The sequence below is a fragment of the Dendropsophus ebraccatus genome, chromosome 13, assembly GCF_027789765.1.
Source record: "Dendropsophus ebraccatus isolate aDenEbr1 chromosome 13, aDenEbr1.pat, whole genome shotgun sequence".
Taxonomy (NCBI): domain Eukaryota; kingdom Metazoa; phylum Chordata; class Amphibia; order Anura; family Hylidae; genus Dendropsophus; species Dendropsophus ebraccatus.
The window spans coordinates 19,504,859-19,527,433 of NC_091466.1; the positions used below are offsets into that span (position 1 = coordinate 19,504,859).

The following is a 22,575-nucleotide window of genomic DNA, read 5'->3' on the forward strand; positions in this document are numbered from 1 at the left end:
TCCTCCTCCTCAAGTAGCCTCTCCTCAATAATACTGGGCTGGAATAGATAAACTGCTGCCTCATCCTCCTCAAGTAGCCTCTCCTCGATAATACTGGCCTGGAATTGATCAACTGCTGCCTCATCCTCCTCAATTAGCCTCTACTCGATAATACTGGCCTGGAATCAATCAACTGCTGCCTCATCCTCCTCAAGTAGCCTCTCCTCAATAATATTGGCCTGGAGTCGATCAACTGCTGCCTCACCCTCCTCAATTAGCCTCTCCTCCATAATGCTGGCCTGGAATCAATCAACTGCTGCCTCATTCTCCTCAAGTAGCCTCTCCTCGATAATACTGGCCTGGAATCGATCAACTGCTGCCTCATCCTCCTCAATTAGCCTCTACTCGATAATACTGGCCTGGAATCAATCAACTGCTGCCTCATCATCCTCAAGTAGCCTCTCCTCAATAATATTGGCCTGGAGTCGATCAACTGCTGCCTCACCCTCCTCAATTAGCCTCTCCTCGATAATACTGGCCTGAAATCAATCAACTGCTGCCTCATTCTCCTCAAGTAGCCTCTCCTCGATAATACTGGCCTGGAATCGATCAACTGCTGCCTCATCCTCCTCAATTAGCCTCTACTCGATAATACTAGCCTGGAATCAATCAACTGCTGCCTCATCATCCTCAAGTAGCCTCTCCTCAATAATATTGGCCTGGAGTCGATCAACTGCTGCCTCACCCTCCTCAATTAGCCTCTCCTCAATAATACTGGGATGGAATAGATAAACTGCTGCCTCATCCTCCTCAATTAGCTTCTCCTCGATAATACTGGCCTGGAATCAATCAACTGCTGCCTCATGGTCCTCAATTAGCCTCTCCTCGATAATACTGGGCTGGAATAGATAAACTGCTGCCTCATCCTCCTCAAGTAGCCTCTCCTCGATAAGACTGGCCTGGACTCAATTAACTGCTGCCTCCTCCTGCTCTTCTAGTAGTCTGTTTTTAATTATATTGGCCTGTAATCGATCAACTGCTGCCTCATCCTCCTCAAGTAGCCTCTCCTCGATAATACTTGCATGGAATCGATCAACTGCTGCCTCATCCTCCTCAATTAGCCTCTACTCGATAATACTGGCCTGGAATAGATAAACTGCTGCTGCCTCCTCCTCAAGTAGCCTCTCCTCGATTATACTAGCCTGGAATCAATCAACTGCTGCCTCCTCCTGCTCTTCTAGTAGTCTGTTTTTAATTATACTGGCCTGTAATCGATCAACTGCTGCCTCCTCCTCCTCAAGTAGGCTCTCCTCGATAATACTGGCCTGGAATCAATCATCTGCTGCCTAATCCTCCTCAAGTAGCCTCTCCTCGACAATACTGGCCTGGAATCGATCAACTGCTGCCTCATGTTCCTCAATTAGCCTCTCCTCGATAATACTGGCCTGGAATCAATCAACTGCTGCCTCATCCTCCTCAAGTAGCCTCTCCTTAATAATACTGGCCTGGAATCGATCAACTGCTGCCTCATCCTCCTCAAGTAGCCTCTCCTCGATAATACTGGCTTGGAATCGATCAACTGCTGCCTCATCCTCCTCAATTAACCTCTCTTCGATAATACTGGCCTTGAATCAATCAACTGCTGCCTCATCCTCCTCAAGTAGCCTCTCCTCAATAATACTGGCCTCGAATCAATCAACTGCTGCCTCATCCTCCTCAAGTAGCCTCTCCTCGATAATACTGACCTGGAATCAATCAACTGCTGCCTCCTCGTCCTCAATTAGCCTCTCCTCCATAATACTGGCCTGGAATAGATAAACTGCTGCTGCCTCCTCCTCAAGTAGCCTCTCCTCCATTATACTGGCCTGGAATCAATCAACTGCTGCCTCCTCCTGCTCTTCTAGTAGTCTATTTTTAATTATACTGGGCTGGAATCGATCAACTGCTGCCTCCTCGTCCTCAATTAGCCTCTCCTCCATAATACTGGCCTGGAATAGATAAACTGCTGCTGCCTCCTCCTCAAGTAGCCTCTCCTCAATAATACTGGCCTCGAATGAATTAACCGCTGCCTCCTCCTGCTGCTCAAGTAGTCTTTTTTTAATTATACTGGCCTGTAAACGATCAACTGCTGCCTTCTCCTCCTCAAGTAGCCTCTCCTCGATAATACTGGCCTGGAATCAATCAACTACTGCCTCCTCCTGCTCTTCTAGTAGTCTGTTTTTAATTATACTGGCCTGTAATCGATCAACTGCTGCATCATCCTCCTCAAGTAGCCTCTCCTCGATAAGACTGGCCTGGACTCAATCAACTGCTGCCTCCTCCTGCTCTTCTAGTAGTCTGTTTTTAATTATACTGGCCTGTAATCGATCAACTGCTGCCTCCTCCTCCTCAAGTAGCCTCTCCTCGATAATACTGGCCTGGAATCGATCAACTGCTGCCTCATCCTCCTCAAGTAGCCTCTCCCCGATAAGACTGGCCTGGACTCAATCAACTGCTGCCTCCTCCTCCTCAATTAGCCTCTCCTCCATAATAGTGGCCTGGAATCAATCAACTGCTGCCTCATCTTCCTCAAGTAGCCTCTCCTCCATAATACTGGCCTGGAATCGATAAACTGCTGCTGCCTTCTCCTCAAGTAGCCTCTCCTCAATAATACTGGCCTCGAATCAATCAACTGCTGCCTCCTCCTGCTGCTCAAGTAGTCTGTTTTTAATTATACTGGCCTGTAATCGATCAACTGCTGCCTTCTCCTCCTCAAGTAGCCTCTCCTCGATAATACTGGCCTGGAATCAATCAACTACTGCGTCCTCCTGCTCTTCTAGTATTCTGTTTTTAATTATACTGGCCTGTAACCGATCAACTGCTGCATCATCCTCCTCAAGTAGCCTCTCCTCGATAAGACTGGCCTGGACTCAATCAACTGCTGCCTCCTCCTGCTCTTCTAGTAGTCTGTTTTTAATTATACTGGCCTGTAATCGATCAACTGCTGCCTCCTCCTTCTCAAGTAGCCTCTCCTCGATAATACTGGCCTGGAATCGATCAACTGCTGCCTCATCCTCCTCAAGTAGCCTCTCCCCGATAAGACTGGCCTGGAATCAATCAACTGCTGCCTCATTCTCCTCCTCAATTAGCCTCTCCTCCATAATAGTGGCCTGGAATCAATCAACTGCTGCCTCATCTTCCTCAAGTAGCCTCTCCTCCATAATACTGGCCTGGAATCGATCAACTTCTGCCTCCTCCTCAAGTAGCCTCTCCTCAATAATACTGGACTGGAATCAATCAACTGCTGCCTCCTCCTACTGCTCAACTTGTCTCTTCTCAACAATACTGGCCTGGGTGCAATCAAGTGCTGTCGCATCCTCCTTGTAAACTTTTTTTTCCAATATTTTTTTTCACTATTTTTGGCACTTTTATTCACTATATTTTATTAATTTTATTCCTACTATTATTATTTTTTATTTTTTCTCATTTTCGGAATTTTTTTCCCCCACTTTTTTCATTGTAATATCAACTGCAACTAAACGAAACTATACCCTATCTCACTCCCACTATTGTAGCTGTAATTATTCAGTCTTTAGAGCAAGGTTCGTTTTCGGTTTGGTTCGGATCGATCCGAAATTCACGAAAGTTTGCCGGGTCGAACCGAACTTTTCAAAAGTTCGCTCATCCCTACACCCCATAAATAGGGTATAAATAGGTTTGCCAAATATGTGCCCCCATATAATATAGGAGATCTTCTTTGTGCCCCCATCTAGGTAGAGTGTAGTAGTGGAGGTATAGTGGATAAGGGGTGTAGTAGTGAGGTTTAGTGGATAAGGGGTGTAGTAGTGGAGGTATAGTGGATGAGGGGTGTAGTAGTTCAGGTGTAGATAAGGGGTGTAGTAGTGGAGATAGAGTGGATAAGAGTTGTAGTAGTACAGGTATAGATGAGTGTTGTGTCAGTACATGCTGGGAGTTGTAGTGTTGTCACAGGTTGACAGCTAACCTGCAACAACACAACTCCCAGCATGCACTGACAGCCTTTGACAACACTACAACTCCCAGCATGTACTGACAACCTGTGACAACACTACAATTCCCAGCATGTACTGACAACCTGTGACAACACTACAACTCCCAGCATGTTCTGTCAGTACATGCTGGGATTTGTAGTGTTGTCAAAGGCTGTCAGTACATGCTGGGATTTGTAGTGTTGTCATAGGCTGATAGCTAACCTGCGACAACACTACAACTCCCAGCATGCACTGGGATACACATACATACATACACACACACACATTCATCCACTCTCTCTCACACACACACACACACATTCACTCTCACACATACATACATACACACATTCATTCACTCTCACACACTCTCCCAAGCAGACACTTACATTTCATGAGGGTTCTCCTTACATCTTCCCAGCACCTGCAGCTCCTCTGTCCTCCTCCTTCTCACAGGCACCACACTCCCGCCCCTCCCCTCCTCTTTACGTACAGGAGACAGTAAGCCATGAGGTGAGGGGATAGCGGTGAGACCTCCAGACAGCACAGATGAAAGAGCAGGACCCCAGACTGCAGCTTAGTGAGAAGAGCAGGTCTGTAAAAGTCCGTTCTTCTCACTAAGGTTTGCCGTGTACTCACAGCAGCACCAGCCCCTCTCTGTGAGTCCCCTGGCCTAGGCCCCTTACAGCACTCCCGGCAATACTGCCGATGGCGGCCCTTGTTACAGTGCAGGAAGGGTGGGCGGCCTGGCGAGCATGGGGCAGGAGGGATGGGTAAGTAAATTAATTACTTACCCATCCGGACTGCGCCCCCTGTCGTTTTGCACCCTAGGCCATCCCCTACCCCTGCCTACAGGATGACAATGATATGAGGATTATTATTATTATTTTGTTACATCCACAGCTGCGGCACCATACCTCTCGCTGTGGTCCTGCCGTCACCCCTTGTTCCGGCCGCGTGGGTCCTGCTAACGCCCCATCTCCTGCACTTTGCCAGGGCTTCTCCTCCCTGTCAGCTCGACGGGTGCGCCCCTATCTCCTAGGGAGCGCATGTTCCGGCTCTGCTTTAATTTAAAGGGCCAGTGTGCCTTTAATTGGATGATGCTCTGCAGCTCTCCTATAAATTGCAGCCCTGCCCTACTACATGCTTCCTCTGCCATCAGACTGCTGTCTCAGTTCCAGCTGAGCCTCCTGCTGAGTTCCAGCCTATCTGCCTACTTGTCTCCAGCTGCACCTCGCCACCACCACTAGCAAGCCAAGCCAGGGGTAGCGACATGGAGTTCGCCTGCCACAGCAAGCCCATCCCGCATTGCGGCGGGCACTGGTGAAGACCAGTGGCCTCTAATGCTATGTTTACGCGAAGCGATAATTCGCCCAATCGATCGTTTAACTTTGTTAAATTTGTTAATGCGATCATTTTTAAGATCGCTTAAGCCCATCTTTTACATAGTGTAAATCTTTGAAAGACTGTTTACACAAAACGATCTGTGAATTTTTAGCGAACGATGATTTGAGAACATGTTGAAAGATCAAAATGAACGATTTTTCGCTCATTGCTTGATCGTTAGCTGTGTTTACACGGAACGATTATCGCTCAAATGCGATCGTTATTGTGAAAATTCGAAAGATAATCATTCCGTGTAAACGCAGCATTAGACTCCGCTCCCTGGTGTGGCTTACGTCATCGCGAGTGGTGGCACAGCGGATCCACAACACCCATCGTTACATATTTATAGACCTAAAAGGTAGGTAGATAGATAAACAGAAAGATACATCAAAAGTATATAGATAGCAGAAAACTATATAAAAAATAGATGGCTGATAGGTGATTGATAGATAGATCATTTTACATTACTACAGGGTGTATAGTTACAGAACATAAGTAGACAATCTTAGAAAAAGTAAAACCTTACAATCATATTAGCAGGAGCTGTAATTGTGTAGTAGCAATCCAGAATTGGGCCATACTCATTGGGATAACCAGGGGATGTAAAAGTGCCAAACGATCTGAAGAATGTTCCTCCACATTGCACTGTAGGAAAGATCTTTAATGTAGTAAATACAGTACAAACATGTGTCTACAATAGATTTTAAACAGTTTTATAAGTTTTGGTTGGTTTCTTCATTTTTGAAGTCTACAGATTTAAAATTGTTGCCTGAGGGTCAGTTCACAGACTCGCAGCGTAAATCTCGCTACGAGTCTGTCAGGTCCTGGCCGTTCGCTGTCACTACATACTCGCAGCTGTCTGAACGACCGCTGCATGTATGTAATTCTGCCGGCCCCTTAACCCCTTCTGCTGCCGCCCGGCTCCCGCTCTGTATACATTACCTCTCCTCGCTGCTCGGGGTCCCGGCGTACTGCTCTCCTGACTGGCCAATCAGTGGCTGCGGCTGGGCAACACACTGATTGGCCGGGCGGGAGAGCAGTACACTGGGACCCCGTGCAGCGAGGAGAGGTAATGTATACAGAGCGGGAGCCGGGCGGCAGCAGAAGGGGTTAAGGGGCCGGCAGAATTACATACACGCAGTGGTCGTTCAGACAGCTGCGAGTATGTAGTGAGAGTGAACTGTCAGGACCTGACAGACTCGCAGCGAGATTTACGCTGCGAGTCTGTACGTGTGAACTGACCCTGAAAGGGAAAAAGAAATATCTGACATTAAAGTGTAACTGTCATTTAAAACCCTTTGTATTAGGAAAAAGAGTTTCCTTCTGTACTCACAAGACTGTTTTCAGGACCCCCCACCCCCCGTCTCAACTTATACCGCTTTATTATCCAGGCAAAGTTGTCTACCTTAGGCTAAGTTCACACTACGTGAACATCCGGCCGTTACGTGAGCTCGGCCGGGTCACGGAACGGCCGGTCTTAGCCCAGATCATCCCGGCCGGTACTTAAGTACCAGCCAGGTGACCTTTCTAGCTGCGGAGCTCTGATGCGGGCGCAGAAAACTGACATGTCAGTTTTTTCCGGCGCCGCATGGATCCTGGCTGGAGCGTATACGATGTGTGTACGCTCTGGCCGGGATCCCATTAACAAAAAGACTATGTTCCACTCCACAAAACTACGGCCGTAGATCTGCATCGAGAACTACGGCCGTAGTTTTACGTTGTGTGAACATAGCCTTACAGAGAAAGTGAAGGCAGGTTTGCCGTTTTCATGATAACCTATGGAGGGGGGAGGGTCCGAGTATCGGAGTGAGCAGGGAGAGAAGAGAACTAGCCCATGCAGCTTGAAGACTGTCTGGGAACAGAAAACACTGGATTTACAGGTCAGACAGCTCAGTGCTCAACATAGTACTATACTGCAAATTACATAGGGTAGGTCTCTACTCTTCCTGCTAACGAATCCCCCTTAGCCCCTCCTCCATAGGTTATAATAGACAGACTCACCACATATATACAGTAATTGAAAGCTGCGCTTATCTTACATAATTAGAAAGCCCAGTGTTTCCAATCTCTCCTTCTATCCAGAAAAACACAGGTGACATTCCAAACAGGGAGAATTTTTACTTTTGTGACAAAGGCCCAAAACATCCCAGTTTTTTATTTTTTTAGTAGGCCCATACTTATGGGACATTGGGGGAGATTTATCAAACTGGTGTAAAGTAGAATTGTCTTAGTTGCCCTTAGCAACCAATCAGATTCCACCTTTCATTCCTCACAGATTCTTTGAAAAAATGAAAGGTGGAATCTGATTGGTTGCTAGGGGCAACTGGGCCAATTCTACTTTACACCAGTTTGATAAATCTCCCCCATTGTGTTTGCTGGAGTGCTGCACATACTCTGTGCTGTACAATATTGCACTTCTGCTCTATATATTAAATGGCTGATACTATTACTATGACCCTTCTCATGTTTAAAGGGAATCCATCAGCTCCTGGGCACTACCTAAGGTGTTGACAGTGTGCTGTAGCTGGCAGCACCCAGTGAGCATGGTGCCTTTTTGGTAATTTTCCGTGCAGCGGATTATGTACAATCTTATGTCTCCTACGTGCAACACTTGTCAAACATCCTCCTCCCTCTTCATTAATAATCTATGCGGCCCGGCCTCCTGCTCGCCCAGCTGTCAGATTCCAGATCAGTCCTCTGTAGGCAGGTTATGTCTGAAAGAATCTTTCCTCTGTAATGTGTTCGACCTGTGGTCTAGGGGTAACTCACCTATCTAGAGACCTGACAGCAGTTCATTCTCTGGTTCGAATCCCCTGATGGAAATTAAATGTATTTTGGTCAGTATTTTGCAACCAAAACCAGAAGTGGATTGAAAACACTGAAAGGCTATGTTCACACACTGTTGAAATTGAGTGGATGGCTGTCATTTAATGGCAAATAATTACTGTTTTTTTAAAACAACGTCCGATATTTGCCATTTCAACAGTGTGAGAACATAGCCTTTCTGTCTTCTCAATCCACTCCTGGTTTTGGTTGCAAAATACTGACCAAAATACTGAGCAAAAATACTGTGTGTGAACATAGCCTTAAAAATGATTCAATAATGAGAAAAAAAAGACATCTATTTAATTTCTATCAGGGGATTCGAACCAGAGAATGAACTGCTGGCAGGTCTCTAGACAGGTGAGTTACCCCTAGACCACAGCTCCAACACATTAGGGAGGAGACATTCTGTACTGTACTATAGAGCTGAGCGAGCAGGTGGCCGGGGCAGCATTGATTATTCATGAAGAGGGAGGAGGATATATGCCAAAGTGTGGCACGAACAACTGCTCTGTAACTCTTTAGTACAGTAGGAGACATAAGATTGTACATAATCCGCTGCACGGAAAATTACTAAAAAGGCACCATGCTTACTGAGGGGCTGCCAGCTATGGCACACTGTCGGCACCTCAGGTAGTGCCCGGGAGCTGACGGATTCCCTTTAACTACATTTACTTTATTAAGAGCTTCAGTACTAGGACATTTCAAAGACACAACTATCTTTACAATTGTATCTAGATCTCATTAAGGGTATTTTACCACTATATAGAGATGAGCCCAAACAATGGCCTGTGTTGTTAAAGACGAACGGAATTAATGTTCAAAATCATTTACAAAATGATTACAAAAACAGCCAAGGTTCAGCTTTAACCAATGGCAGTTCACTAAAGAACGGCCGTTGTTAGCACATAATGAGAGCATAGACTTAAAGTGACTCTGTACCCACAATCTGACCCCCCAAACCACTTGTACCTTCAGATAGCTGCTTTTAATCCAAGATCTGTCCTGGGGTCTGTTCAGCAGGGGATGCAGTTATTGTCATAAAAACAACTTTTAATCCAGCAGCGATGTGTCTAACGGCCGGGGCTTACATTAGTATATGCATTAGGCTGGCACACCCTCTCAGTCACTCCTCCCCACCCTCCTCATCATTAGGAATGCTCCAGGCAGATTGCTCCCTATTCCCCACCTGTTTGTATAATGAACATGGGCTGGATCGTTAATACACCTGTGCATAGCTCAAACAGCAGTAAATGATGAGGAGGGTGGAGAGGAGGGACTGAGAGGGTGTGCCAGCCTAATGCATATACTAATGTAAGCCCCCGGGCGTTAGACACAGCTCTGCTGGATTAAAAGTTGTTTTTATGACAATAACTGCATCCCCTGCTGAACGGATCCCAGGACAGATCTTGTATTAAAAGCAGCTATCCTAAGGTACAAGTGGTTTGTGGGGGGGGGGACAGATTGTGGGTACAGAGTCACTTTAAAGTGGTCGTTGAGCTCCAGTAAGGGTTTAGCTTTTGTACGTCTTTTTAACATGAGGGTCCTGCTGGGTTTCATAACTACTAAGGATACATTATCAGCATAATTCTTTGAAAATAAATTTGATAGAAATTAAACATTAAACTAAAAATAGTCTAAAAATTTAATGTCAGAACTACAATGTAATACTGTACCTGAGTGATATTCAGCACGGAAGCCCCTCCCAGCAATACTGCTGTCACTGGAAAAACTCAATCAGTAGCTGGTTACTAGATGCAATAAGGGGAGGAAAACAAACGAGTCCCACAGGTTCCAACCCATATAAAGGGCTGATAATCCTTAGTTGGACCATCATAAACCATAATATAATCTAGTAAACAATAAGTAGATGACTCGAGATCTAAATCAAGAAAGGTTACTGCAGCCTAGAAATAATAATAATAATAAAAAAAAAGTTAAATCAGTTGAATAGTCCAGGAGAGGTATCCAACATTATAGATAGACAACAATGCCGGTTATATCTAGAGATGTTGGAGGAATGTTGTGAACATGAACAATAGCAAAAATGTTGGTTTTCCCTCATCATCTCTATAAATCTGAGATGAAATATAGTCCTGTCATCTTCCAGTCCTCCTCATATACAGATTCTATAGGTTGAGTACCTTTCAGTTTGAGCAATGAAACTGCTGTGATAAAATTGCATAGTGTTGTTTCTGCTCTTTAAACCCCTAGACGACCTAGGAAGTACCAGTACATCTTGAAGTCTGTGCCCAGACGACCCTGGACGTACCGGTATGTCCTGAGCTATGAAGCACGCTCCGGAGCGGAGCATGCTTCATAGCAGGTGGGGGCCGGCTGCAATCAGAAGCCGGCACCTCAACCGTTAATGACACACTGCAGTGATTGCGCTGCAGTGTACATTAACTCCTTAAGTGTTTAAGTGTAAGTGACAGGGGGGTCCCCTGTCACTTACCGATTGGGACCCCCGCAGTGTGACTGCAGGGGTCCCGATCGTTAAAAGGGACCGCCGGAGGTCCCTCTCCCTGCCTCCGCGCGGTCTGATCGGCGCTCTGGTCACTGAGCCTGCACAGTCAAGCTCAATGAGCAGAGTGCCGATAACACTGATCAATGCTATGCCTATGGCATAGAAATGATCAGTGTATTAAATGAAAGTAATGAATGTACAAGTCCCCCAAGGGACTTAAAATGTATAAAAAAAAAAGTAAAAATCACTATTACACTACCCCAAAGCCCCTCCCCCAATAAAAGTTTAAATCACCCCCCTTTCCAATTATATAAATAAAACATATAAAAACAAATAAACATATAATATACCGTAGCGTGCGTAATTGTCCGATCTATTAAAATATAACAAGCGTCATTGCGAACGGTAAACGGCGTAGACGAAAAGAGGGAAAAAAGTGCGCGGATTACCGATTTTATGTTACATTGTATAAAAAAAAGTTAATGAAAAGTGATCAAAACGTCCGATCTTCACAAATATGGTATTAATAAAAACTAGAGATCATGGCGGAAAAAATGACACCCCATCCAGCCCCGTAGGGGAAAAAAAAAAACGTTATAAGCGTCACAATAGGCCCATTTTATTATAATAATTAATTGCCAAAAAAAGGATTTCATTAAAAAATATATATAACATTAGAGAATCTGTGTAACCTGCATATGGTTGTGTTCAGACTGACGTATAGAGTAATAGTATTATGTCGCTTTTACCATATATCGCATTACGTAGACACAGAAACCCCCCAACGTTACCATATTGCATTCTTTTACGATCTCACCTATTTATATCTTCATAAATAATATATTTGGGATTCCATCATACATGTTATGGTAGAATGAAAGACGCCATTAGACAGTACAACTATTCCTGTAACAAACAACCATTACATGGCCTGTAGATAGAAAACTGAAAGTGCTAGAGCTCTTAGAAGGGGTGGAGGGAAAAACCAAAGCGCAAAGATCAAAATTTGCACGGTCCACTGGGTCATTTTGGGCCTGGTCCCAAATGACCACACACCATACTACTGGTACTATAAGAGGGGAATTTACCAGACTTTGTAAAAATAGAAGATGAGATCTCATTGGTTGGTGGTGACAACTGCTCCACTGTTCTTCTGCAGAAGGTTTGATAAATCTCCCCCTATGTCTTTATTCCATGATAACATCTGTTGGACAGTCTCTTGTGTTGAGTACACTGCTGTCTGTGACGCATGTCTGTAAGCCACTGGACACTCCTCTGTCTCTTATACATTTCTGTGTCATTATGGAAAGAAGTGTGGTTGTCAGTAATTCTGCTTCTTTCTTACTTTACCTGCCCTGATGGTACTCTTATAAGCCAAAACCAGTGGGTATTATTTGGGTATTCTGATGGGTAGTTGGGTGAGCTCACATATCCTTTTTCTTCATTAAGTAAAGTTGCAGGGACATCTATAAGGGAAATGATATCATTGTGTAGATGTTATAGATTTCGGATAGAAGCTCCTGGATAGAACTGCAGACCTGCAGGAACTTACCACATTCATACAAACTGTTGATTTTAGCCACATCCAGAGGGCTTAGTCCGTCCCTTTGTCCATTGGGACGTTTGGGTCAGGTTTGGGTACAATGGTGGGTTTTCCATTGTTACTGAATGAATACCTGTCATACACAGGAGGAAAGAGCATTTTAGGTTATTATAATAGTTTTGGCCTTCATAGTAACAACACATTAATGTTTGTTAAAAAAACCAAACATACCCATTATAATGCATCACAGATCCATAGTCATACGACAGGCCTAGATTGTTGGTGTCTGTTTTGTCAAAATTATACCTCAGATCTATAAGACAAGACCTCTTTATTAGACTGGTCATTGTAATGATGACCCCAAATGCATAAAAGAATATTTAGTTATAGTTTCTTGGTGAAGGTGTTACCTGGTGAAATATTCTCATACATGACGGTGATATAGTCATCCCGGTCACTCCTCATGTGTTCATGCTGGAAGCCCAGAGCATGGTTTATTTCATGTTGAATAGTTCCTCTACTCATACAACCATAAGCGTCTACTGCAAGGACCTGGCCTCCACCTACTCGTCCCAATGCTGCCTTACACCTAAAAAAAGAGAGAGAAAAGACATGATTAGAAATATTGCTGAACTCTTCCTTTCATTTACAAGTACAGTGGTACCTTTGTTTAAGAGTAACTTGGATTGAGAGTGTTTTGCAAGAAGAGCTCACAGTTTTTCAAAATTTTAACTTGGTGTAAGACAGGGGCGTAGCTAGGATTCAGGGGCCCCATAGCAAGAAAAACTGTAAGGGCCCCCCTCCCCTACATACAACACGAATCACAGCATATAGGAGGCTCTTATCAACCGCCTACCCTGTCTTTATCGCAGGTCTTCCCAGCAAGTTACTAAAGCCCAACAGGCAGCAGGTCATAGATGGAGGATGCAAGCTGCTCCTCTGAGACACCGTTCCAGGGTGAGGTAGGGAGGGAAAAGATTATATTGTATATTGTAGTTATTGTAGTTAGCCCCCAATGGTGCCCTATATACTATAGTTTTTAATCCTCTCATTAGTGCCCAATATGGTAGCTAACTCCTTCCTGTACTGCCCCATATAGTAGTTACTCCCCCAATAGTGCCCCATATAGTAGCCAATCCCCGCCATAGCACTCCATACGGTAGCCAATCCCCCTAATAGTGCCCCATACAGTATCCAATTCCCCCAATAGTGCACCATACAGTATTCAATCCCCCCATAGGGTCCCCATACAGTATCCAACCCCCCAATAGTGCTCTATACAGTATCCAATCCCCCCAATAGTGCCCATATAGTATTCAATCCGCCCATATAGTATGCAATCCCCCCAATAGTGCCCCATACAGTATCCAATCCCCCCATAGTGCCTCATATAGTATCCAATGCCCCAAGTAGTGCCCCATATAGTATCCAATGCTCCAAGTAGTGCCCCATATAGTATCCAATCCCCCAATAGTGCCCATATAGTATCCAATCCCCAATAGTGCCCATATAGTATCCAATCCCCCCAATATAGTGCCCCACCAGTGACACCCGCCCATCTCGCCATCCCCCGCACTTCCCTCAGCAGGAAAAGAAAATAATAAACAGCAACTCACCTGTCCGCCGGTCCCAGCAGCTTCTTTCCCGGCAGAGCTCGCACTCCCATCATCCTCCGCCACGGGCAGCGGGATATACAGACACTGACTGTGCCGGAAGTGTCCTGCAGCCTCTATAGGGGATGATGGGAGTGCGAGCTCTGCCGGGAGAGAAGCTGCTGGGACCGGGACAGGTGAGTTGCTGTTTATTTATTTATTTTTTACTGCTGAGGGAAGTGCGGGGGATGGGGAGATGGGCAGGTGTCACTGGTGGGGATCGGCGGATCGCGCTGTCACAGTCCGGCAGGGGAGGGGGACGGGGGTCACAGTCCGGCATGGGGGGACACTCAGCACTCCATTAGGACACTTGTTTTCCCGAGGGGGCCCCGGCCCCCTGCACCCCCGGGCCCCATAGCGGCTGCATACCCTGCCCCCATGGTAGCTACGCCAGTGATGTAAGAGCATTGCTTTGGTTTAAGAGCTCCCTTTACTGGGTGGGACGGGGAGTGGCGGAGGGGCATGGTCTGCATAGCAGGGTCTACAGCACTGTACTCTGACCTGTCAGGGTAATGATTATAGATCATGATTTATGTAGAAACATCTCAATTTGTTATGAGTCTTAATAGTTAATTCAGATATGCTACAACTTCAGACAGCTTATGCAAAACCGCAAGATGACAAAGAGAATCTTGACAGCCTGCCAACTGCTAAGACCACCAGCTCCTGAAATCTCTATATACCAAATCAATGCAATAATATAACCGTTTGTTGTGTACTTTTATATACTATATATATATCTGAAGATTAAACTCATCCAAGTTTGTATCGGAGCCCCTGATGCGGGCTCTCGGCGCCCAACACTTGTTGATTAATTAGGACAGAGACAGTTAAAGAGATAGAATGGTGCCGTCGCGGGGAAGCCGATGCCACGGTCCGTTTTTTGAACTGCTGCCCAGTTTCTGTGTGCGGCAACTTTCTATCCCCAGGTACTGGAACTGGTACTGGTAATGGAGCCGCGTCATAGAGGGGAGGTAATTCCCTCCCACTGGGGGCAGGTCCGTCCACCTCCAGTGCTTCAGCCCTGGTCCGATACCCGTGCATAGCTCTGTGATTCTCATTTCCTGATTGGTCCATGCTGAACACACTCTTCCCCCATTGCTGTCATGTGACCACACAGCCTTCAGACAGCAGCCCTGCTTCTCTATTTTAGCCTATTGTACTACTCTACTGCATTATGGGGACCTGCAGTTCCATCCTGTATGTACAACATGCTGCTGTGTTGCTGCTGATTTCTTATGGGGAAATTTGCTTTGGTATAAGAGTGATTTGGATTACAAGCATTGTCCCGGAACGAATTATGCTCGTAATCCAAGGCACCACTGTAATTCCCATATAGATTTATAACATATATGGCAGAATAGGGTGTGTCATGAAATACAGCTACTTCTGAGTTGGGTGTTAGTAGATTAACTTTGTGCACAATGAGTTTGCATAAAAACTCCAGGGTGCTCATACTCAATGAATCATATAAAAAAAGTAAAAAAATGTAGAGGGCACTCACCGATAAAAACATATTCTTTATTAGTTTTCTTTTAAAATTGCCATATCAGGACAAGCAGGAGAGCAGACAACCATTGGCAGCCCCCCCCCCCCCCCGCAGATCCCCCTGGCCCTCCCCGGACTCACCCGCTCGCAGCTGTCGCGTGGAATAGTGGCAGCAGTGAGCGGGGAACGAGGAGCAAACGAGCGCTCACAGAGTCGGGCCGTGGAATACGGCCTTAACATGATGGAACAGAGAACCAGAGACTCCCTGTTTATTTGCTTTAGAGGGGACATACAGGGACTGCTGGATAAAGTAGTCCCAAGTTAATACACTGCCTGCACAAAGAGCTCAAAGAGAATAGGATCTTCAGAGAAACAGACTACAGGGAGCACAGAAAAGATCTGTGGGTGAGCAGCTGAGGTTTCAGGGTTCAGTTGACAGTTAATTTCTTTTTTATGGGACCACATATAGAAGAAGTATGGGTCCTAATACTATATATGGGGTATTATCGGGGCCTAATACTATATGTTGAACTGATGAGGCAGTAACTACTTACTGGGGGAGGCACATATCTACCTACTGGGGCAGTTACTCACTAGTGGCACATATCTGCATACTGGGGATGATACTTGCTAGGGTTACCTATCTCCCAAATGGGGGGCAATTACCTACAAGAGACACCTACCTACCAAGAGGAACATTATTACCATTGCCATAGTGTACATCTTGTGGGAGAAACTTTGGAGAAAGTGGAGAGCCTAAGATTTACATTTTTCATTGCTTTACTGTACAATAACATATGGCATTTTATTTCAAGATTTTTTTTTTCTATAAAACAATAACTAGCATTATATTTTGGCATAAGTTATCAAAAATTAAACTAAACATATAGTGGTGCTTACCCCTGTGATGACATAATGTTGAGGTAGTTGGTCTCTGTTGTCCGAGGTATCAGTCTCACACAGGTGAGTGTTGTATATTCAGCCATTGTACTCTTAAACACTTTGAGGTCATTATCACCTAATAATTAAAAAGTAAAAAAATAAATATATATATTTATAGTTAATTTTTTGCTGGACAGTTTGTATGGTCACTTTAAATACAGTATAGATCTCAATCAATAAAAACTTACTATAGTTTGATGCAAATACATAAGGCACATTAACCGTCCCATCTTCAGATTTGGGCCAGTAGCATGAACGATTAACACATTTGATAGCACTGCGTCCGCTTGGGATCAGCATGTCATCAATCTGGACCATCATGTTTTCCTCTAAATGAAGAATAGATTGAATAATGAAAATACTATTTATATACAAATACTCATGGTATCGCCTACAGAATGTTATCATGGACAAGAGAGATGAATCAATGGTTAAAGAAGGACTTCAAATTAAGGGTAATAAATTGAAACTACCATCCTATATAATACTGCTTTACATTTTATCCCATATTGTATATACTGTACATGTTCAAGGGTACTCCACAAAAAAATGTTTTTAAATCAGCTGGTGTCAGAAAGTTATACATATTCATAAATTACTTCTATTTAAAATTCTCAAGCCTTCTAGCTGCTGTATGTCCTGCAGGAAGTGGTGCAGTCTTTAAAGTCTGACACAGTGCTCTCTGCTGCCACTTGTGTCTTGGTCAGGATTTGTCGAGGGCAGTAGGAGATCTCTATAGAAAACCTCCCCTGCTCTAGACAGTTCCTGTCACGGACAGAGGTGGCAGCAGAGACCACCATGTCCGGCCACGTTCACACAACGTATAGTTTCATTAAACAACGTCCGTTGTTGCAAGTTTGCAACAACGGCCGTTTTTAATGACAGTGGAGGATCGCTGTAATTACTATGGAATCCCGGCAGGATTGTCACAGAATGGCCGCTGTCTTATTAAAGGACAAGTGCCATGAAAAACTTTTTCCCAGTTATTGAAGCACATTACAAAGTTATATAACTCTGTAATGTGCTTCAATCACCTATCTGCCTCCCTTCCCTGTCTTTTCCCCCCTCCACCCCCCACCAGGAAGTGTCCTAACACAGACCTAATGACTGCCGTCACCAGGCAGCTCCTTCTTGTGAGGATGAGTCATCAGCAGGAGGGCTGCTCTAGGTCCTGTTACAGCAGTCTCCCCCTCCCCAGTCCAAGTGATGGCTTGCAGTTGTTCAGACAATGGGAGCTGAGCAAGCTGAGTCACCTGACAAGGCAGGGGAGGGGGGGGGCTGCTGTAACAGGAGAAGGAGCTGAGAGAAGAGCTTGGTGGCGGTGACGACAGTCTCCGTGAGTCAGGACACTTCCTGGTGGGGGGTGGAGGGGGGAAAAGACAAGGAGGGGAGGCAGATAGGTGATTGAAGCATATTACAGAGTTATATAACTTTGTAATGTGCTTCAATTACTGGGAAAAAGTTTTTCATGGCACTTGTCCTTTAAGTGTGAACCTGGTCTCAAATTGGAAAGAATACACCACTTCCTGCAGGGCAGCAGGTGTTGAGGTCACCACCTGTCACTTTAAGGTATGTACAGTATACACTAAAACCTTTTGATATATGTTACATTAAAACATATATCAACAACAATCTACAACAAATTGCACATTAAAATAATCCATACAACAAATATAGAAGATTAACAGCAGGAGAATAACATACTATTTCTAGTTTGCTGTTATCTTATATTTTATTATATATTGGGATTAGGGATGGTCCGAACCTGCCGAGGTTCGGGTTCGTACGAACCTGAACTCTCGCAATGATTCCCGCCGTCTGCCTGCTCCGTGCAGCAGGTGGATACAGCCAGAGGACCGCCTGAAAACTGGGATACAGCCATAGCCATAGGCTGTATCCCAGTTTTCCAGGCGGTCCTCCGGCTGTATCCACCCTCTCCACGGAGGTGGAAGACAGCGGGAATCATTGCCGAGAGTTCAGGTTCGTATGTAATTGGGATAGATGTATGACTATACATAGCATCTTTACATTCACCTAATATTGCTTTCCCAATTCTATCGGCTAGGGCTGTGCTGCTCTACCAGGGGCTCAGAAGCCACATGGGGTTCTTGACGTCCCTACATGAGGTTCTCTTGCTCTGTTCTAGCTGTAGATGATGCGATCCATTAGCATTACTATAATTGTATGCTGAGATCAGAACCAAGTCATTAATTGGCCATGGGTTAAAGGGTATTATGGCCATTTATATATTTTTTTTTTAGATATTCCTGGGGTAGCATAGAAAAAAATAAACAGCCTATTCTCTGTTAAATTCTGTCTTGTCTATAAGTCTCCCACTGAACTTTCTAGTCACTTCTTCCAACAGACTCCAGTAGGCGATGACAGCCTGCATACCCTATCAGTGGCCACGGTGCTGTAACACCCCAGTCAGTGAGTGGCTGAGCAGGCTGTCACTGCCGAGATGTCTCTGAAGTATCAGCCAGAACGTTCAGTGTAGGGCCTGTTCATGTGACTGGAGGACCCCAACGGGGATCATGGTAGGTGAGAATAGGCTGCTTATTATTTGCTATGTTCTCCCAAAATGAATTCCCAGAGTACCCTTTCAAATGTATCTTCCCTTTTAACCTTGACAACTCCATGTGACGGATTTACTAAGACTGACGTCTCATGTGTCACAAAAAGTGACTTTTTGGAAACTTTATTATTTATTTTGTGCAAAATGTTATTACTTTTTACCGGGTCGGTGTTAGACACAGCCAAGATAATCTCATCCCATGTGTTATAAACTCATTTGCAACCTACAAAAATGTCATCTCATTTCATCTGATCCATTCTCTAACTAGATATCTGTGACACAGTAATATTTCTCCTACACTGTATATACAGGGACTTACTAACTCTTCTCTCCTACTTTTATGCACTTTTGTTGGCTTTACGTTTCTTATGCGGAAATCACTAGAGAGAAGCCAAGTCAGTGTCTTCATAATGTATAGTGATCTATAGAAGCTAGGATATGATCTTTTGTTTTTAAGAGTTGACGAGTGTGGTCAATATAGAAGAAACAATAGACCTATGTAGGAGTGTCATAAAGAAAACCACTTCACATGTCACAGTCACTGCAATTTTTAAAGAATACAGAGAAGAACAAATATCAATAATAGCACAAATAACACTAGTAGAGATCTTACCATATTCACCGACGCCAGGAACAGAATTCTGTGAAAGAGACATTTATAATCAATAGTAACATTTCAGTAAACGTGGAACAGACACAGATCTATATAGAAATGCTTTTTAAAAGTATATTGTATATATTGAGTAAAAAAATTAAAAAGAGAAGATAATCTAATCTGACTATAAGTCTGCTATCTTACCTGTAATGGTGGAAGCACAGGGACACTTGTCACAGGTCCCAATGCAAAGAGTAGTAGGGCAAGGAGGTGCATCTTCTCCCCCATGTTGTAGAGATATTTGTAGAATATTGGAAGGATTGGCTGCTTTCCTAGTTGAGTGATAACCTTAATGTCAGAGAAGCCTTATATACCTGTAACTGATACAAATCCATCCAATCACAAAGCAGAAATAATAAGATCTGTAATGGGCAAAAGAAAAGCCTGGGGCAGATATATCATTATCTTTATATGTGACCTCGTGGTGACGACAATGGAGATGTTCTGCAATTAATTTAATAATTCTAGTAACTTCTCGTGATGTACTGATGTCCCTTTCTAGGTTATATTAAAATGTATACATTTGCTCCAAGCACAAAGTCTGATTTGTTATGGAAAGATGTCCTTTACACTTTCTGGATAAATTTGGTAATTTTTGCTTCATTAAAGAAAAAGAAATCTCACTTCTACTTTAGAAGAACAAAGAAATAAATACTTTGAATAGAATTAACTTCAGATTTTTATGTCTGACAACTGATTTAATAACCTCTCCTTAACTTATATTCCCAGCACAACCTTTCTTTGACTCTTATGCAGCTAATAGAATGATGATTTCTTTATGACACTTCTCTATTTTATTTAACACTCAATAGTGCGATATTCCTGCAAGTTCATAATTATAATAAATAATATTTATAATAATAATAAGTCCTGGAAGTCCTGGGAGCAGGACGGAACGCGTGGGACATCATTGGGCCATAGTTACTGGTTACTTGCCTCTCCCCCCCCCCCCCCCCGTCCTTCACCACATTTTGTCTTGATCTCTTGTACCCCATCTCATCTAGGTGTTGCATGGTTGTTTTATGTTCTTTTGTGCTTGTCATATAACTTTTCATTATCATTTTTGATTTGATCCATCTTTCATGCATTCGCACTTTATTTGTACATATATGTGTTCATCTGAGATCGATTCTTCTGTGGTGATTAGGGACTTACATATTGTTGTTGGATGGGGTTTGAGACTTTTACCTGGAGTATATTGTTCTCCACTATTGGCCCTGAGTACATGATTACAATCATGGTCTCTTGTTCTGTTTTTTAAGTGTTTTTAAACCTTTTTCAAGTGTTTTCCCTTTATATTTCATGATTTGTTAAATAAAGATATTTTCATTCTCAATACTGGTGTGCCATTGCCCCTGTTGCATACTTACTACTAGTGTTTTGTTTTCAGTATTTTGTGTGGTATGCGGGCTCTGTGCACCCACTTTTCTTATTGTTATTTACATGTGCTTTGAGTATTTAGAGCAGTGCATCTCCAGCTTTTGTTTTTCAATTAGACCAAAAAAGTTTGTTTGCATGGAACAGTTTTCATCTCCCTTATCTGAATTGTAGTTATATACCAAATAATCTTTACTAGAGTAGCCGAAATTTTGTTTTCCGCAAGGTTCGTTAATTTCCGGTCAAAATTGTAAGATTCGCAATCGAATTCTAATGTATTTCAATAAAACAGCCAAACTATAGTAGCTAAAATATTGGACTATTTTTAAATGATGAATTTGTTAGGACAGCAGTTGACCTTGGTGGAACAGCGGCATAAAATATATAAACTTTCTAGTAACACGTTGCAATCCCCCTTCAAGAACCCTTTCACCTCCCCTTGTGTGTCACCCTTTGTATCCCCATTTAGTTTAAGTGGCACCATAAGTGCCAATTTCATTTTGATTTCAATTATTATTTTTTACTTTATTTTGATGTAGCTGTAGAGTGACCCAGCGTGAGCTGCAGTCTGGTAACAATTCAACTGCCGGGCCATCATCCTTACCAGCCTTCAGGAACAACAGGCTTGGGTGAAAGTTGCAGATCCCAGTAAGACCCAGTGGTCAGGCGAATACTTGCCAGGCTGGTATTGTGGAGAAGATCCTTCAAAGTTGCAGCTCCACAGCAGTCAGTAGTAAAACCTGGAGCCAGCAGTCATCAGAAGGTCATGACAAAGCGTTGGGCGTTCAGGAGAGCAAGGGAGGGCAGACTACGTCAAAAGTATGGAATTGTACCACATGCCACTGGAGGAAAAGAGATTAGGAGAAGAAACTTTGTCCAAAACTGTGATGGTTACGTCATAGACCCCACAAGGAATCTGGTTCCCCAGATGTCGTCATCCTCATCAGGGGATGAAGATGTATTTGTTCCACCAAGCAACCTCAGGTCCCATCCACAGCTTGTTGGTTTCAAAGGCAAAAGGGGGAGGGGTTCAGCATCAGTTAGTTACCAGACTGGTGTTCAGAAGTGCACAGGTTCTTGAGGGCTCAAGAATAGTCTAGCAGGCTACAAAGAAGCGGCCACTGCGATTAGTAGCGTGGTAGTTTTTCTTTGTTGGTGTAAAAGTCCACAGTGCTATCTGTTGCATCTGTGACCATAAAGTGCCATTTTTCTTTTCCCAGAAATCAATAGTACAGGCGATTTTAAGAAACTTTGTATTTGGGTTAGGCAAATATGCCATTATCTTCACTCAAAAAGACTTTTCCCAGGTCCCCCACTCCCTCCTCTTTTCCATTCACTGCTGATTATCAGAAATCATGTTTTTTGTTGCATCAGACATGCCCCTGTCTGTTCTATGGAGAGGGGAGGGGGAGAGGGAGATTAGTCGCCAGCAGAGAGCAGAGAACAAAGAATTACACCGCCGGAGCTATGTGGAAAGCCTCTATTCAGAGGTCAGACAGGTTAGTACTGACTTAAGAGGAGATAGCCCAGTGATGTAGCTGTAAATTAACTTTTTATTGCCCTGTTTCTCCATAGAGCACAATGAGACAGGTGGCGAGCTTCAAACTGATTTTTCATGATAAAAATGCATTTGTCGGCTAATAAAACCCAATTACAAAGTTTTCTTAAAATCGCCTGTACTATTGACTTCTGCAAACAA

The 22,575-nt window shown here is 43.9% G+C and overlaps 1 protein-coding gene and 1 pseudogene across 1 annotated transcript in view; both read right to left on the reverse strand.

Moving 5' to 3' along the window:
- Nucleotides 1-6,537: 6,537 nt before the first annotated feature.
- On the reverse strand, nucleotides 6,538-19,727 carry LOC138770452 (embryonic protein UVS.2-like; annotated as a pseudogene).
- Nucleotides 19,728-21,476: 1,749 nt separating this feature from the next.
- LOC138770453 (embryonic protein UVS.2-like) overlaps nucleotides 21,477-22,575 on the reverse strand; it is a 61,821-nt gene continuing 60,722 nt past the window's right edge. The window contains exon 16 of the mRNA XM_069949554.1: nucleotides 21,477-21,616. Coding sequence (XP_069805655.1) covers nucleotides 21,477-21,616 — 140 coding nt within the window. The remainder of the gene's footprint in view (nucleotides 21,617-22,575) is intronic.